The sequence below is a fragment of the Patella vulgata genome, chromosome 5 (assembly GCF_932274485.2).
Source record: "Patella vulgata chromosome 5, xgPatVulg1.2, whole genome shotgun sequence".
Classification (NCBI taxonomy): Eukaryota; Metazoa; Mollusca; class Gastropoda; family Patellidae; genus Patella; species Patella vulgata.
The window spans coordinates 19,176,973-19,194,574 of NC_065883.2; the positions used below are offsets into that span (position 1 = coordinate 19,176,973).

A 17,602-nucleotide genomic window follows, 5' to 3' on the forward strand; every position below is an offset into this window, starting at 1 on the left:
GTATCAAATTCATGGATCATGAGCGTTAAAGTCAATGGTTTTATGTAAAACACCAAGTTCAGATGGTATTTCTGTATCTTTATTTGAACGTAATCCGAGAATAAATCCCGGGAGAATAGTCCGCTCAGCACTGTGACCCAATAATGATTTCACAACTTTATACGGATCTTTTTGTCTGTTTTCACCATTTTCTATTTAATTTTAGCGTCTTCATTTAATTTAATCACACTGATTTTTTAAAAAGATTTATAACTCTATTTATGGAGACAGGTAGGTTGTTTTCGCCACAGATGTTCAGCCTTGTTACTGTCCTTATAACAGATCAATGCTCATCTACACGATAACTGTTTAACCATTTCAAATTGCTTACAAATAATTTCACAGTATCGAAACAGCTTTAACCCGCGTTTCAAATGATATTTTACTGAGAATTGATAATAGAAAATGTACATTTTTAATTTGATTAGATTTATCTGCCACAGTGGGTCCTTCTATTCTTCCACGTAAATTTCATTTTAAATTCGGTATTTGTGGCTCTGCATTAAATCTTTTAGAAAGCTATCTTGTGGACATCGTCGGTATGTCTTGTGGGTAGAAAAAGGTATATTTTAGTTCATTATAAATCGTCGTCTGCATCGTTTTTATCATCAGGGGTTCCTCAATGTTCTGTTCTTGGTCCGATTTTATTTACCTTTTATACGTTACCCATTAGGCGACATTGTCAGTAAATCTCAGCTTTCATTTGTATGCAGATGATTCTCAATTACATATTTCTTTTAGACCTAATTGTCCATCTTCTTTCAATTTATCAAAACTGTTGAGAACTGCATTAGTGGTATTAGAAAATTGATGTCAAAGAACTTAATAAAATTGAATGGTGATAAAACCGAATTAGACTCAAGGCATCAATTAAATAAATTTGTACACAATAACCCCCGGTTGTATTAGTAACTGTGATATTTTTTCGTTTTATCCTGTTCGTAACATCGGGGCAGTCTTTGATATTTCCATGCTAATTGGAGCTCAAGTAAATAATATTTGTAAACTGTGCTATGGTAAATTGCGTAAATTCCTATCTGTAGAGGTCACTTGTTAATTCTCTGGTCACTTCATGATTACATAATTTTAATTCACTGTTAGTTGGTCTACCTACAATACTGTAGTTACTTTAGTAACGGTGTCTGGGACTAGGCTAGGCTGTCCAGACACCGTTAAAGTAACTAAGAATACTGCAGTCAGGCATGTTACTTTAACTAAGTTATAATGTGATCACTGTGATCACATTATTTAATTTACACTGGTCACCTGTAAAATTGGATTGATTTTAAGATTTTATAACATACTTTTAAACGTTTAAATAATTTAGCTCATGATTACCTCTCTGATCTTTTAGAACTTTGCCCATTACGTACATTGCAGATGCATATCGTGATGTCGTGGTGTCGCCCATCATATATGGCGACAACCCGACATCACAACATTTTAACCCGACATCACGAGATTTTAACCCGACATCACGAGATTTTAACCCGACAATACAACATTTCAACCCGATAATGCGACATTTTCACCCGACACCACGACATTAAAAATGTCAAAATGTCGAGTAAATGTCATTCAATTTTCATACTTATCTGCGCCATTCGGGCTATTAAAGAGTGCTATGATGGAAATTTTCAATCCACCGTGGCATTTCTTCGTCGAAATTCAACTGTCAAAGATTCTTTTATGTACACATCAATGTGTACGCAGGAGCTTGTTTTTTTGTCCCATCTACACAACTAGACATTGTTCTTTGTCAGACCCTTTGTCCTGCACTACCGACAGGGAGAAACCATGCTGCAAAATCACGGGGAACTTTCTTGACCAACAACAGGATCGGTGTACATGATTTTGTAGACGGTGAACAGTCCATGATTACACTATTTTGCCTTATTAAACTATTTTGCCTATACCGTTTTTTTATGACTTCGAATTTCGTCTAATGGTTTGGATTGTTCGTACTTGGTTTTATTTTATTGAGAGGAATATGGCCGACGACCCGACATCACGACATTTTAACCCGGCTGGGCTTGGTCCGACTGGTCTTTGGTCCGAGCGGTCCGGGTACCGTTTATTTTACACAGATTGGATTCAGCAGAATTAAATTGTGAATGGTTTTTTCGCCAGCAGTGAGGCTAAATCACGGCAAATGATGTCTCAATATTCTATTTTCTTCAGTGATCCGAATAAGCCATAAATGAGATTCAAATCAGCTTCATCTTTTCTACCAATTAGCGATCTTAATAAAATATTATTGACTGTTATTGATATGGTGGCCCGAATATTGCCCTATATAGTCTTGATCAAATAGTCTTGCTGCTGATTGATTTGCATTATTTAAGTCCTGGTGCTCACGACTACAAATATGCCGGATATAAAGCCGGAAATTTATTATAGACGACCTTCACCTTATCCTTCAAGGAATCATGTTAAACTAAATTTGATTGGTTAAACCCCCTTTATTAGCCAATGAAATCTAGTTAAACAGAATTGTCGTTTGGATAATTTTCTCAGCAAACTTTTGTCAACACGTGAAAATTAAATTAAGAAATTGACTCTCTGAAATTATGGGAGTTCCAGCGTTTTTCCGCTGGTTGAGTAGAAAATATGCATCAATTGTTGTCCACTGTGTCGAGGAAAAGGTATTCTATAATACAAATTTTTGAAAATATTTCCTTTATATAAGCCGTTCTATGGCAAGTTTTGAATATCGTGTCGTGATGATTGATTCTTTTTTTTTTTAAAACTTAAAAAGAACATCGAAAATCAGTGAAATGAATGGGGTTTAACGTCCTACTGTTTTGCTCCTGGGTTAATGAAGACGGTCATACGTCATGCAGTGTGCTATGAGGGAAATTTTGCCCGGGCAGTGGCACTATACCCTACTCTTAATTTTATATCGAATTCCAACTGCCAAGGGGTATTTTATGTGGGCGCTATTGCACTTTCGTACCTCTACCAGTTCCCGTGGTCATAGGCACTTGAAATTTTCAGAGGATGTTAAGGGGGGCTAGCAATGACCACACACCAAATTTCAGCCAAATCGATAAATAACTTTTTATTTTACCGACCTTTTAATTTCTAACGAGAGAGAACTTCATCCGTTTGACGCCATTTGCTTTGTTTACTAATTAGACTTGAATAACAAGACACTAAGACGGAAACCGACTCGAATAACAAGACACTTAGACGGAAACCGACACACTGCACTAGCTGCCTAACACTGCAGTTCATAAAAATTAATATAATTTTCGTATACTTTAATTTTTGCGCGAAGCCACCATTTTCTATAAAATACTATTTGGTGTTGATCAGTGGATTGGCCTTTAGGTGTAAATATTGCCGTGACCTTGATTTTGACCTTGAGGCCAAACTTCCCATCCATATCGGGGCCTTTGCGTTTATGCTTGCCGTGGCCTTATTTCTTACTGTATTATCAAAGTTAATGTTCGAGGTGAAAGCAGAGATGACGCCCTTCAGAAAAGATAATTGGGTCAAAGTTGTAGGTCAAGGTCATGTTACAGAAAACTAAACTCAAATTTTTCAAAGTCATTTTTGGGACATTTGACCTTGACTTACGAGCTTGACCCCGTAACCATTTTCGAAGGTTATCACATTGGCTTGAATCATGAACGTTTAACTTGGTCCTGTCGCACACTGCTCGGTCAGAAAACGGTCAAACGCAGAGGGTCCGTGTCCGAAAGGAAGTCAATGGGCGTGGTCAATGTGAAAGGTCGTGGTGACCTCCACTAGTCACGTTAACCATCTGTAACCTTGACTCTGACCTTGAGTCCAAACGTCCCATCAATCTCGGGCCCTTTGCGTTTATGCTTGCCGTGGCCTTATTTCTAACTGTATTATCAAAGTTAATGTTCAAGGTGAAAGCAGAGACGACGTCCTTCAGAAAAGATACTTGGGTCAAAGTCGTAGGTCAAGGTCATCTTACAGAAAACTAAACTCGGACTTTTCAAAGTCAGTTTTGGGACATTTGTCCTTGACTAACGACCTTGACCTCGTAACCATTTTCGAAGGCTATCACCTTGGCTTGAACCATCGACGTTTACTTTGGTCCTGTCGCACACTGTTCGGTCAGAAAAGGGTCAAACGCAAAGGGCCCGTGTCCGAAAGGAAGTCAATGGGCGTGGTCAATGTGAAAGGTCGTGGTGACCTCCACTAGTCACCTTTAATCATCCGTGACCTTGACTTTGACCTTGAGTCCAAACTTCCCATCCATCTCGGGCCCTTTTCGTTTATGCTTGCCGTGACCCTATTTCTTACTGTATGATCAAAGTTAATGCTTGAGGTGAAAGCAGAGACAACGTCCTTCAGAAAAGATAAATGGGTCAAAGTCGTAGGTCAAGGTCATGTTACAGAAAACTGAACTCAAACTTTTCAAAGTCAGTTTTGGGACATTTGACCTTGACTTACGACCTTGATCCCATAACCATTTTCAAAGCCCATAATCGTGGCTTGAACCATCGACGGTTACCTTGGCCCTGTCGCACACTGCTCGGTCAGAAAACGGTCAAACGCAGAGGGGCCCGTGTCCGAAAGGAAGTCAAAGGGCGTGGTCAATGTGAAAGTTCGTGGTGACCTCCACTAGTCACCTTTAACCATCCGTGACCTTGACTTCGACCTTGAGTCCAAACTTCCCATCAATCTCGGGCCCTTTTCGTTTATGCTTGCCGTGACCCTATTTCTTACTGTATTATCAAAGTTAATGCTTGAGGTGAAAGCAAAGACAACGTCCCTCAGAAAAGATAATTGGGTCAAAGTCGTAGGTCAAGGTCATGTTATAGAAAACTGAACTCAAACTTTTCAAGGTCAGTTTTGGGACATTTGACCTTGACTTACGAGCTTGACCCATAACAATTTTCAAAGCCCATCATCTTGGCTTGAACCATCGACGTTTACCCTGGCCCTGTCCCAAAAATGACTTTGAAAAGTTTGAGTTTAGTTTTCTGTAACATGACCTTGACCTACGACTTTGACCCAATTATCTTTTCTGAAGGACGTCGTCTCTGCTTTCACCTCGAACATTAACTTTGAAAATACACCTAAAGGCCAATCCACTGATCAACACCAAATAGTATTTTATAGAACATGGTGGCTTCGCGCAAAAATTAAAGTATACGAAAATTATATTAATTTTTATGAACTGCAGAGATAGGCAGCTAGTGCAGTGTGTCGGTTTCCGTCTTAGTGTCTTGTTATTCGAGTCTAAATAGTAAACAAAGCAAATGGCGTCAAACAGATGAAGTTCTCTCTCGTTAGAAATTAAAAGGTCAGTAAAATAAAAAGTTATTGATCGATTCGGCTGAAATTTGGTGTGTGGTCATTGCTAGTCCCCCTTAACTTCCTACGACCACGGGAACTGGTAGAGGTACGAAAGTGCAATAGCGCCTTTTATGTGCATGCCATACGCAGGACCTCAGTTCTTTGCATCCCATCTGAACGACTCGACAGCTGTCCTTGTCAGGCCCTCTGTCCGTCCTCGAAAATCGGTATAAAAGTAGTTGAAACCAGTGTGATTTAGGCTATATATCTTGATCGCAGATAGATTACCTTCCTCGGACAGATAACCCCCAAATTGCAGTTTTATTCGTAAATGATTGGAACATCATCTTCATTCAAAAGTGGCAAATAACTGACCTACTTTAATTACTAAAGGTGCAGGAGAACCGCACCACACAAATTATACATACATGTACATATTATAAACACACATTATACATAAACGGACAAAACACATCATACTTTGACATTGCAAGTAATAAACTATAAAAGAAGGGCCTACTATCAAATCAAGTGATTATGCATGTACTATTAATTTTCTCAAACACATGTAATTTCACAGATACATGTACCTAATTTACGGAGCAATTGGTTTTATATGAAATCAGTGAGACTATGATATATAAATTATTAAAAGAGTTTAGATTCTGTTTATGATTTGTTATGTATGCCATAACCTAGCTACGGGAATGTAGCCAAAAAACGTTGAAATATACTGATATGTTTGTTTTTAGCTACGATTGGGGCAAACTTAATTTCTTTATTAATGCATGTAACATCTTAAAAATAATGTAGTGTAGTAATCAAGCAGCATTTTTAACAAAATCCGATCGGTAATTCATAATTCTATATACTGGCAGCTAAGCTAGCTCTTTACCCATATGTTACATGTCACAGCCACACTGTTTTGAAAGTACATGTAGGCTGCAAGACGCATTTGACCTCGCTGATAGCTAAATACTAGAATATGTCTCCCAGTACCACTCAGTTTCCTGTATTGCACATCCGTGAACATCAAGGTTTAGAGTTTGGGTAAGGTACATATGCATAATGTTTGAAAATATTTGTAGATTGAATCGCTTGTCTAAATTTTGAAGATAATAATATTTGAACCTTCTGCATGGTGTGAGGGAATTTATCACTGAGCACATGTCAGATTATAAATAGTTTTTCATGTCGTTTCACTTAATTATCTTTTCTTATTTCAGCCAAAAGAGGTTGATGGCGTCAAAATACCAGTAGACACCAGTCAAAAGAATCCTAATGATGTTGAGTTTGATAATCTATATTTGGATATGAATGGTATCATTCATCCATGTTGTCATCCTGAGGACAAGTAAATTTCTTTTTGTAATTTCTGAAATATGCCTCAACATAATTTTGGATGACTCCTACTCCTTGGATAATAAATACAGAAAACACAAATAGCTCATGGGGGTTGGGGTGACTCAGTGAGTAAATCACCGGTTTGCTAACCAGGAGGTCATGGATTCACTCCCGGTGTTGGCTAAGAATGTGGGTTTCCCCTTGTCAGTGGGAAGGAAAGCCGGACAATGACTGATGTCTAGTCATTTGAATGGGATTAAAAACTGGGCCATTGTTGCTTCACATAAAAGAACCTGGGACACTGTATTGTCTTTTCCCATCTTCATTAGCCCGGTTGAAGATGGACAGTACAAAGTTAAACCCCAGTCATTTCCAATTGCTCAATGTTTAAACTGTCTTTTCTCTAATGTTTCTGGATGTAGTTGTATCTGGTCTGAACTGATTCTACACACCTTTTTGCAACTAACATATTATGTTTGGCACAATATAGCTTAGTGGGAGTCAACATACTACACCCCACTGATGTTAGCTGAAAAATTATGTTAGTTTTTAATTGCCAATTTGTTAGGGCAGAATTGTAAAAAGCCCTGGCCTAATTTCTTACCTAATAAAGATATTATTATTATTATTATTATTATAAATCAAATGAAATGGGGGTTTAACATACTCTTTGGTTTTTATTATCTTTTTGTCATTTATTGCTTTAGCATACATTAAGAATAATTATTTTATAAATTATAAGATTTAATGGTGTTGATATTTTTTTTTTCAGACCGGCACCCAAGAATGAAGATGAGATGATGGTATTGATATTTGAATATATAGACAGAATCTTTGCTGTAGTGAGACCACGAAGAGTTCTCTACATGGCTATTGATGGAGTGGTAAATAAATTGAAGATTTTTTCACTGAGCTTGTAATGCTAATTAAAATCAAATGAAGCAACATTTCTCATTAAATATATGGGATTTGTGTGTTCAAGTGTTCTAAAACATCAGATGTAGATCATAAGATCTCTTATCTTTGCAAGTCATGGGTGCAATTATGGATTTGTACATCAGTTTCCTCTAATGCTAAAGATCCCTATGCACAAACATATTTGAATGTGGGGGGTTGGATGGCTGAATGGTTAGTGTGTGCACGCTGTATCATAAAGTCTGTCATTGAGTCGACTGGTGTGGTTTCGAATCCCTCGTTGGACGTGGCAAGGAGTAGGGTCGCCTGTCCAGCCTCGTGGGTTTTCTCCGGGTCCTCTGTTTTCCTCCCACTGCTAAAGAACCCTACGCGCAAGCTAATTGTGTAAATAAAATTAAACCATATGTTGGTCCCGAAATGACCTAGTTTGTGTCGAGTGGACATTAAACCCCATTTCTCTCTCTCTCTATTTGAATGTGAGTTCTGTGTCCAAAAAAATATAAATATGAAGATAATGCTAATAAGAAATACATCAGACTTTATACGCAAATAAGAGTTTATTACATGACATTGTCAGGTCTGAAGACCCTTAATGTTACTAATAATTAATGAAAATTAGTCATACGGGTCTGAATACCATAATAGATCGTTTTATCAAAGAGATCATATAAGCTTATTTCGTATTCCTATTTTATATATTATTTTCAATTTTCCCAATTGAAAATTACTGAATATGAACACAGATAAACAAAACACCCCATAATTATAAAACTGAATATTAGAATAAGTATAGGCTCCCATAGTACTTGTTGTGTCAAGTATCAACGTTGCTTAAATTACCCTAATTTGTTTTTCAGGCTCCTAGAGCTAAGATGAATCAACAGAGATCTAGAAGATTCCGAGCATCAAAAGAAAGCTAGTAAGTATAAGACCAATCTATTTTAGATGAAGTTGGGTAGTACAAATATTGTACAAGTATATTATACAGTTGGGAAGATCCATTTAACTGAATATGGAGCAGTTTTTTTCAAGCAATGATTATTGATTATGTGAGAGATAGACAAATGGGCCCACTGGAGATAGACTAGAACATTCTGGAACTAACATATGGTTCAATTTTATTTCAATAATTTGCTTGAGTGTAGGAGACTTTGACAGTGGAAGGAAACCGGAGGACCCGAAGAAAACCCACAATATTTGACAGGCGACCCTACTCCTTGTCACATGTAACCTGTAAATCAAAACCTTGCCACTTGACTCGATGATCTGATGCAAACACGTTAAACTGTTTGGCCACCCAAACACCCTATGTTAGATGGAGTTGAGTAGTATAATCCAACAAATATTGTACAAGAATATTACACACTTGGGAAGATCCATTCAACTGAATCTTAAGCAGTTTATGTCTATCAATGTTTATTGTTTATGAGGATCTAAGACCCCTTGAGTTGAATCTGACTTGTTTTGTACTTGTTCTTATGATTTATGATAATAGATCAATTTGGATGTTGACTGAGTAAGACGTCGGCTCGATAACCTGGAGATCACATGTTTGATCCCGATGTTGGCATTAGCGTGAACGCAAAAGAGCCCTTGACAGTTAGAATTCAATATAAGAGAAGGCCTTCGTGCAGCTGTTCAACTAAATTTCCCTCATAGCACAATATATGGCATATGCCTGTCTCTATTATCCCAGTCAGAGCAGAACAGTAGGATGTTAAACCTCATCTCATTTCAGTTTAGATGATAATGTAATGTACTTAGTATGTATTACAGGCCTTCATGTTATGTTGTAGAATATAGGCTGTCTCATCTGAATGACAAGGCACACTTCCTTGTCAGCCCAGTAGGTGCAATGTCTTGAAGGAGAGCTTAAGGAAAACTCACCTCATCTTAGGGTGGAATCAAATTCATTCTGCTAAAATAAAGCTCACTAAATTACTCTAGTAATATGCTTTAAATGGCTTTTTTGATGCAGTTTTACTGTTGACACTTGTTGAGTTTTTTGGTGCATTCTGTCATCATATAGAAGGATTGTTAAAATGTATATTAGGTTTTACAGAAGCTTTTTTCATGTTTCAACTGAGAAATTGAAACCTTACCTAGATATGCAAATGCATGAGTTTGCATTTGAGCTCAAGCAATTACTCTTCTCTAATGTAGATACCTGTATATAAATATACCTGAATATAATTAAATATTGTTGATTTTACAGTGAAACAGCTGAAGAGATAAGTAAACTACGAGCTGAACTTACAGCTAAAGGTTGTCATCTACCTCCAGAAAAAAAAGTAGAAGAGAAATTTGACAGTAATTGTATCACTCCTGTATGTATCTCTATTCTTTTTATTTTCAATCACTGAGTTGGAATATGCATTGTTTTAGTGTTCTTCACCCTGTATTAACAAGGGGGGTTGGAAGGCCGAATGGTTAGCACATGCGTGTTGTAATATAAGGTCAGTCATTGAATTAACTGCCGAGGTTTCAATTCACCAGTTGTATGTGACAAGGAGTAGGGTCGCCTGTCCAACTTCGTGGGTTTTCTCCGAAATGACCAAGTTTGTGTCTAGTGGACGTTAAAACCCATTTCTCTCTCTCTTTGTATGAACAAATCGCTCTTGGGTAAATGAATTTTAATTGGAATAAGTTTGTGCTGTATTCAGGGTTTTACAGCTAACAAATACAGATTCCATCGCCTTAGTAAATGACCTCATTAAACACATTTACAGTGTCTGGCAGTATCTCTTTAAAGGGTATTATTATGCATTGCTCTTACCTTTAAAAGGATTGTTTGTAAATATTAATATTTCATTAGTGAAGTATATGAAACTAGGAAGTTATCATTACTTTCCAGTCTATTTTTAATCTATAAACTACTGGATGTTAATATTGGACTTTAGTTTATTGTCATTAAAACCAGTGCAATCGAGCCTTATTATTTAAAGTTACCCTTATGAAAGCCATAGGGTTCAAGGGTCAGATAGCAAGCTTTTAATAGAACAATCTTGCCAATTAGTCGGTTTAAAAAGCTAAATGTATTTCACTTTAAATTGTAATAAAAAAAGTATTATTTATTACATCAATACAGGTATTTGATACCATTTTGTGTATTTTAGGGAACACCATTTATGTTCCGGTTAGCTAAATGTTTACGATATTATATTCATGATAGAATAAACACTGATCCAGGTTGGGCTAATATTAAAGTTATTCTGTCAGATGCTAATGTACCAGGTGAAGGAGAACATAAAATTATGGACTTCATCAGAAAACAAAGAGGTTAGATTATTTTTTAAAATTTATCAGCGGTCTCACTGATATTTATATGTTATAATCCATGATAAAAAAAACCAAAAATCTAACTTGTCTCTTCCTTTATAATTTTAACATAAAATTAACATCCAATGAAATCTTAATCCTTTTGAATTGTTTGCTTTCAGGTCAACCAGATCATGACCCCAACACACATCATTGTTTATGTGGAGCTGATGGTAAGACATTTGTTAAATATATTAAAATCTTTTCATGATTTTTTACGAATGACAATTTCATATTAACTGTCTTCCGGAGTTGGACACAACTAATTTGATTTAATTGAGTTTGACTTGATCAACTGGTGATCATATATTTTGCTGAGAGAGTTCCCGGGAAGAGGGTGGAGGGGTGTCTCCTCGTCAAAGAGCCTGGCATGGGAAAATGCATAGTCATTTGGATTGGACAAAAACTGAGGTCCTGTGTAAATAAAATATCCCTTGACAGCTGGAGTCTGGGCTGTCTGGGCAAAATTCCCAGTAGGACATTATATAAACCTTTCATTTCTGTTCATATATTTAATATTAAAATGAAAACTGATATGAGATTTTATTTAGCACTCAATATTATTCTTATTAAAGGGAAAGTTCAAATAAAACTGCTGTTTTATTTATCTTCAGTTCAAAAAATCGAAACCATTCTAAGAAATGAATGAATGAATGGAGATCTGAAATGATCAGTCAATTCCTAATGTTGTTGATACAGATTTTTAACACATTACCCAAGAGATTTGAAAATGTTAGGCCATGTTTGATAGAAACAAATCTGCATTTTCTGTTTATTGTCTATCCTGCCAAATTTGAATCCAAACCCTGATAGTCCATCATTTGAATATAACACATTTCTCCAAGATGACAAATACTGACATTATACACAAATCGTTTTGACAATGTGTAAATAAAATAGACCAGATCAGATGCGATAACTATCAAACTTGCCCCCAAGTCATATAGTTAGATTGTATTGTATAGTAAGTGCAGGAGGACTGATGTGTATGTTTTCGAACTGTGCAAGGCGGAAGAAATGTACTGGTAAATTTTTCTCGCAAATGTTCAGAAATGTTTTAACTGGAACATATAGCCAATGATTTAAGAATTGTTTATGAAACGGAGAAATAGGAAGACAGTAGTAAAATAAACCATATTTCTTTGATATATCAAAGATTTTTATGCAAAAATGTTGTGTATAAAATATTTTGTTTCTCAATAATCTTATTAATTTTATTTGTTTTTTACAGCTGATTTAATTATGTTAGGTAAGTAAAGCATATGGTTATTTTAGTTATTGTAAGTATTATCAGAAAAAAATATTAATGTATAGTTTTATTAGATAACTTACATTGTATACATTTTGATAAAGAGTCTTTTAACCCAAAGAGGGTTGGATGGCCGAATGGTTAGCGAGTGTGCATTATATCATAAGGTCTGTCATTGAGTCAACTGGCAAGGTTTCGATTCCTTGGTTGTATGTGACAAGGAGTGTAGGGTTGCCTGTCCAACCTCATTGGTTTCTCTGGGTCCTCCGAAATGACCTAGTTTGTGTCGAGTGAACGTTAAACCCCATTTCTCTCTCTCTTTTAACCCAAAACATTGCAAAGATGAATAAACCACCTCTCATTTCAACTTACATGTAAGTCTGTTTCGTACTGCTGTTGTACGGATGTTTTGAATCTACATTTACAGAATGTTACAGTATTTTTGAAAAATGTTTCTTTTGAATGTCGTGGATGGCAGTACTCTTTTTGTCACTTTATGAAAACATTTATTTTTAAAGCATCTATTTGATTGTGAGTTTGATAACATAACTTGAGTATTTAAAGTCGCCATTCCCTGTTTGCATTTTGCTTACTAGTTCTTTTTTTTTTTCACGACTCGATCAATCTGATTAAAATACAGATCTATATTTAGTTTCGTTTTTTTATACTTTCGATGGCCTACACTACATGAAGATCTGACAAGTTATAGCGATAGGTCACGTCAGGGGTCAAAAGATCGACTTTTGACCTATGACATCAGACATTTGATTAACCAATCAGCATTGATGTTACTAGTGGATTACCCACAGTTCCGGGCAAAAAAGGTCAAACACTCGATTCGACAGACCATTTGATTGGCTGACCCCTCATTTTAAGCAGAACACGAGTTAATTAACAAGTCTTCCAGATCCAAGTGTAGTATTGACAAGTAAAACGAAATTTTGAACTATAAAAACGAAACGTAATAGGATCTGTGTTTTAACCAGATTGCGACTCGATCCACGTTAAAATTTACTCAGATTGATCATTTAACGTAAAATTAAGGAAACAAAATCAAAATATGAGCAGTAGAGTAGATAATCTCCTGATTTGGATTCAATGGGATTAAAAAGACATTACCAACACTTATGTAAATACTGATCGAAATTGAACCATTTTTGGACTGATATTCCATTTCGAGATTCAAGTTTCACAACATTGTAGTTTGCAAGGGATTTAAAGTCAGTGGCTTTGATAGTTTTGATGAATTTTGGTTATGTTGATTATGTTATTATATTTGTAGGTCTAGCTACACATGAACCTAATTTTACAATTATACGAGAAGAGTTTAAACCTAATCAAGCTAGACCATGTCCACTGTGTTCACAAGTTGGTCACGAATTAAAGGATTGTTGTGGCATACCTAAAGAATTAGCTGAGGTATAGGTTTATATGTTTTCATATTTTCATAAAATGTTTGACTTCTCTGACAGGATTATTAAAACTGCCTGTAATTATGAAACTGCAGATAATTCTTCTATGCCAATACATTTTGAAAAATGCTAACACATTACAATTGAGAGATAAATTTATCATTTATGAACAGATTTTACTTAGCCATATAGCCATTCTTGTTACTTGTTTAGTTTAAATGGCGTCCAAGAACCAGAAGAATGTTCATTTTAATAATCTTCCGATTTCAAAAGTTACAATAATACAGGAAAATGATTCAGGAAACGGGTGCCGGAAATTGATGCAATAATACCAAGAAAAAGGATCAATAGAGCAAAAGGATTTTATAATACAGGAAAATGAATAACATATTTTGAATCTTTGATATGTGATACATTTAATTATATATTTATAAGTTTGTTTATTTTATAGAGTGATGCACCACCAGTAATGGGTTCAGAAGTAGAGTTTATTTTCCTCAGATTAAATATACTTCGTGAATATTTAGAAAAAGAGCTGGAAATGACAAATTTACCTTTTAAATATGAATTTGAGGTAAGGCGTTCAACTGAGATAAAATATTCTTCAATAAAACTGTTTTACTTGATATATTGGCTAATACAATTGATATTTGTGTTACTAATTAGATTAATCTTTTATGTCTTATAATAACAAAGAATATTTAAGATATAGAGAGTCCTTGATGGTGACTCCGAAACATTCTGATTTGATTGAATTGCAATCAAGTTGTGACTGTCTCAATACCAATTATATTAGAAGTTAGTACAAGTCTGACATTTTTGATGAAATAGCAATCAAGTGATAACAGAATTGAGTTTTGTCTAGATAACAAATTTACATGGTGTCAGTAGAAATGAGACATGATTACGGAAACCTTTTGACAGTGATGTTAGAAAATATTATTGTATTCAGTCCCCGTTTCTTGTATTGACCGAGATCGATTTCAGAACGTTTAATCAAGTAGCTCAACAATGAATAGTACAGAAAAGTAGGACGTTAAAGCCCATTTCATGTCCATAATGAACCTAAACAATATGTGAAATGAATTGATGATGATAATTTAATATATTTTACAGAGAGCTTTAGATGATTGGGTTTTTATGTGTTTTTTTGTTGGAAATGATTTTTTACCACATTTACCTTCTTTAGAAATCAGGTTAGTTTATAATAATTTGTCCTTTATATTAACATTGTGATAAACATTGTGATATTTTAATGTAAGTAGTGGACTTTTTGAACACTAAGCTCCTCTCTAACAAGAATATCAAGCCATTGACATTGTGAGGTTAACATAAATACAATTTTATTTCAGGGAGGGTGCAATAGATCGTTTAGTTAAATTATACAAAAATGCAGTTTATAAAACAGGGGTAAGTACTTAAAAAAACAATTTAACACAAAATATATTTACCTCATGCTAAAATTGGTTTGACTAACAAGTGGAATTTCATCTTAGTTATATTCACGTATGAGTAATAACTAGAATATTTTTGCCAATATCCATCTGTAAATTAGACACCTTTATTGATCTAGTATTCTCAAGAAACATTTGGTATCACGACTTGATCAAACCTTATTTATATTAAAGTGGTATGTATATATTTATGATTTGACTTCCTAGAAAAAAAAATTTGGACTTAAACAACACAAAATACAATACTGTATTGTTATTTCATTTAGGGATATTTAACAGATAGTGGGGTAGTTAGTTTACCTAGAGTACAAGTTGTCATGTCAGGTAAGTAAATTCTCATCATGTCTGACATAAAGATCATTGGGATTTGAGAACAGTAGGACGTTAAACCCCATCTCATTTCATTTCCTTAGAATTTGATAAAGAGTAGATGGAAACGCCACTGTCAGGCCAAAACTTACCGTCTGAGCATTGAATATATGACCATAGAAAAAACATTAACTGTATGTTAGTCTCAAAATTACCGATAAGTCGAGTAGGGGTGTGGTTTCGATTCCTCGTTGGTATGTGACAAGGAGTGGGGTCGCCTGTCCAACCTCGTGGTTTTTCTCTGGGTCCTCTGGTTTCCTCCCACTGCTAAAGACCTTTATGCACAAGCAAATTATTGAAACAAAATTGAAGCATATGTTAGTCCTGAAATGACCTACTTTGTGTCAAGTGGATGTTAAACCCCATTTCTCTCTCTCTGTCTCAAAATTACTGAAGTATTGTGTTGATTGGACATTAAACTTCAATCAAGTAATTTGTGAAAAGAGATTCTGGTATAACTCTCGATCAACAAGTACATTTCCCAAAGTATAGAATCATGATGTGTTCATATTTCAACTTTTTAGCAGATGTAATACAAAGGGATAATTGAACGACTTTATTTAAAAAACAGAACTCATGCATATTATCATTCAAAGGCTCTATTTAACTTATTGACTTGTAATTGATATTTTATTATAATGACAATGTATATATTGATTATAGCTTTAGGAGAAGTAGAAGATGAAATATTCAAAAAAAGAAGAGATACAGAGGTAATAATCAGAAACAATAAAAAATAAACCTCATCAAATTCACCCAAAAAAAAAACCACACCTGGCTCATCTTCTTTTAGGCTTTAAACATATTTAAGATTTTTTTTACTTGATGGACTGCTAGGATCAAGTCATTCCTTAAAAAAGTACAAAATAGTTTCCAAAAAAACCCTCATTTTCCAGTAGACTATAAATATTAATGATATTTGAGATTTTTTTACTTAATAGACTGTTAGGATCCAACTAGTCCTTAATAAATTTTTTCATTTGTCTTGCATTGAAAAGCTATTTGTGTTTTTATTTTCTTAGTAATAATAGAAAGTCTAGTGAAAAATAAAAAAAACAACCAATTATTAGCAAATGTTAGACATTTTAAAACTAACTCATTTTTAGAATTTAGTAACATGAGGTTGTTGAAAACTTGATAATTGATATGATGATGTCTATTTCAGTTGGATTTTAGACGGAGAAATAAACAGAAACGACAGAGAATGAGAGATGTATGTAATAAGTTTTAGTCAATGTTTAATAATGTATTTACTGCTGCAAAATTAATATTAAAAATGTTATTTTAGAATTTGTTTTTAAATCTAAATTTGATTGCGTCTTTTCATTTATAGCAAAAGACAGGAAATCGTCCAAGATGGGAACAAGGTGGTCAGTATGCTCCGCAGGTAAATGTTGATATTAATATTTAATATAATCAGTCCTCGATGCAATATTGTGAGTTTGATCCCACCTTTTTACATAAGGTGTAGAGCTGCCTGTGGGCTTTCATCAGAGACTCTGTTAAAGACTGGCGCACTGTATATTAGTGTTTACATGCTAATGACATACAGTCATCTGCCAAAGTGTTCAAGGATTTCTTTCATATTTTAGTTACTGTGAGCTTGCTAGTCAATTTCGGAGAATTTTCTTTTTTCTAGCTTAAAAGAAATATAATTCTAGTTCAGAATAAGTTTTCAGATTGCTTTTGATTGTTCTTGATGACCTAATTAACCTCAAGAAACATATCTCTAATGTTAACAACTCTACAATTCTTTAATGGAACATTTTTTGTTTCCATTTCAGCCTGTTGGTAGAAATGTGGCAGCAATATCTAATCCTAAACAGACAATACATGATATGAGAAAACAATCTTATCAAACAGAAAGAGATTCGTCTAATCAATCGGCTGCTGCAGCTTTAAAAGCAGACATGGGAAACGGGTCTGAATCACGTGGTGTTAAACGTCCTTCAGAAAAACAGGGTCCAGCAGATGAGGATTCTGATCCCGAACCAGAAGATAACGTGAAGTAAAAACAGTAGATATATGTCTTGTTCATTTTAAAGTCTGAGTACAACCAAATATATCTATTTTTGTTTATCTGCTGTTCAAATTAATTCAATAGTTTTAATTACTAATTACTTAATTTTAAGGTATTGAACAATCTCAAATATTTATATTTACACGTTCATTACGAAGGCATGATCAGTAATGTTCACATATTTCAGGAATATCAATATAAG

General features: G+C 34.8%; 1 protein-coding gene across 1 annotated transcript in view; it reads left to right on the plus strand.

Moving 5' to 3' along the window:
* Positions 1 to 2,513: 2,513 nt before the first annotated feature.
* LOC126821044 (5'-3' exoribonuclease 2) overlaps positions 2,514 to 17,602 on the plus strand; it is a 49,093-nt gene continuing 34,004 nt past the window's right edge. The window contains exons 1-17 of the mRNA XM_050549335.2: positions 2,514 to 2,684; positions 6,546 to 6,673; positions 7,436 to 7,547; positions 8,436 to 8,497; positions 9,794 to 9,905; positions 10,695 to 10,857; positions 11,019 to 11,069; positions 12,128 to 12,145; positions 13,428 to 13,564; positions 14,009 to 14,131; positions 14,674 to 14,753; positions 14,910 to 14,967; positions 15,278 to 15,335; positions 16,044 to 16,093; positions 16,546 to 16,593; positions 16,714 to 16,767; positions 17,165 to 17,388. Coding sequence (XP_050405292.1) covers positions 2,610 to 2,684; positions 6,546 to 6,673; positions 7,436 to 7,547; positions 8,436 to 8,497; positions 9,794 to 9,905; positions 10,695 to 10,857; positions 11,019 to 11,069; positions 12,128 to 12,145; positions 13,428 to 13,564; positions 14,009 to 14,131; positions 14,674 to 14,753; positions 14,910 to 14,967; positions 15,278 to 15,335; positions 16,044 to 16,093; positions 16,546 to 16,593; positions 16,714 to 16,767; positions 17,165 to 17,388 — 1,553 coding nt within the window. The 5' untranslated portion in view covers positions 2,514 to 2,609. The remainder of the gene's footprint in view (positions 2,685 to 6,545; positions 6,674 to 7,435; positions 7,548 to 8,435; positions 8,498 to 9,793; positions 9,906 to 10,694; positions 10,858 to 11,018; positions 11,070 to 12,127; positions 12,146 to 13,427; positions 13,565 to 14,008; positions 14,132 to 14,673; positions 14,754 to 14,909; positions 14,968 to 15,277; positions 15,336 to 16,043; positions 16,094 to 16,545; positions 16,594 to 16,713; positions 16,768 to 17,164; positions 17,389 to 17,602) is intronic.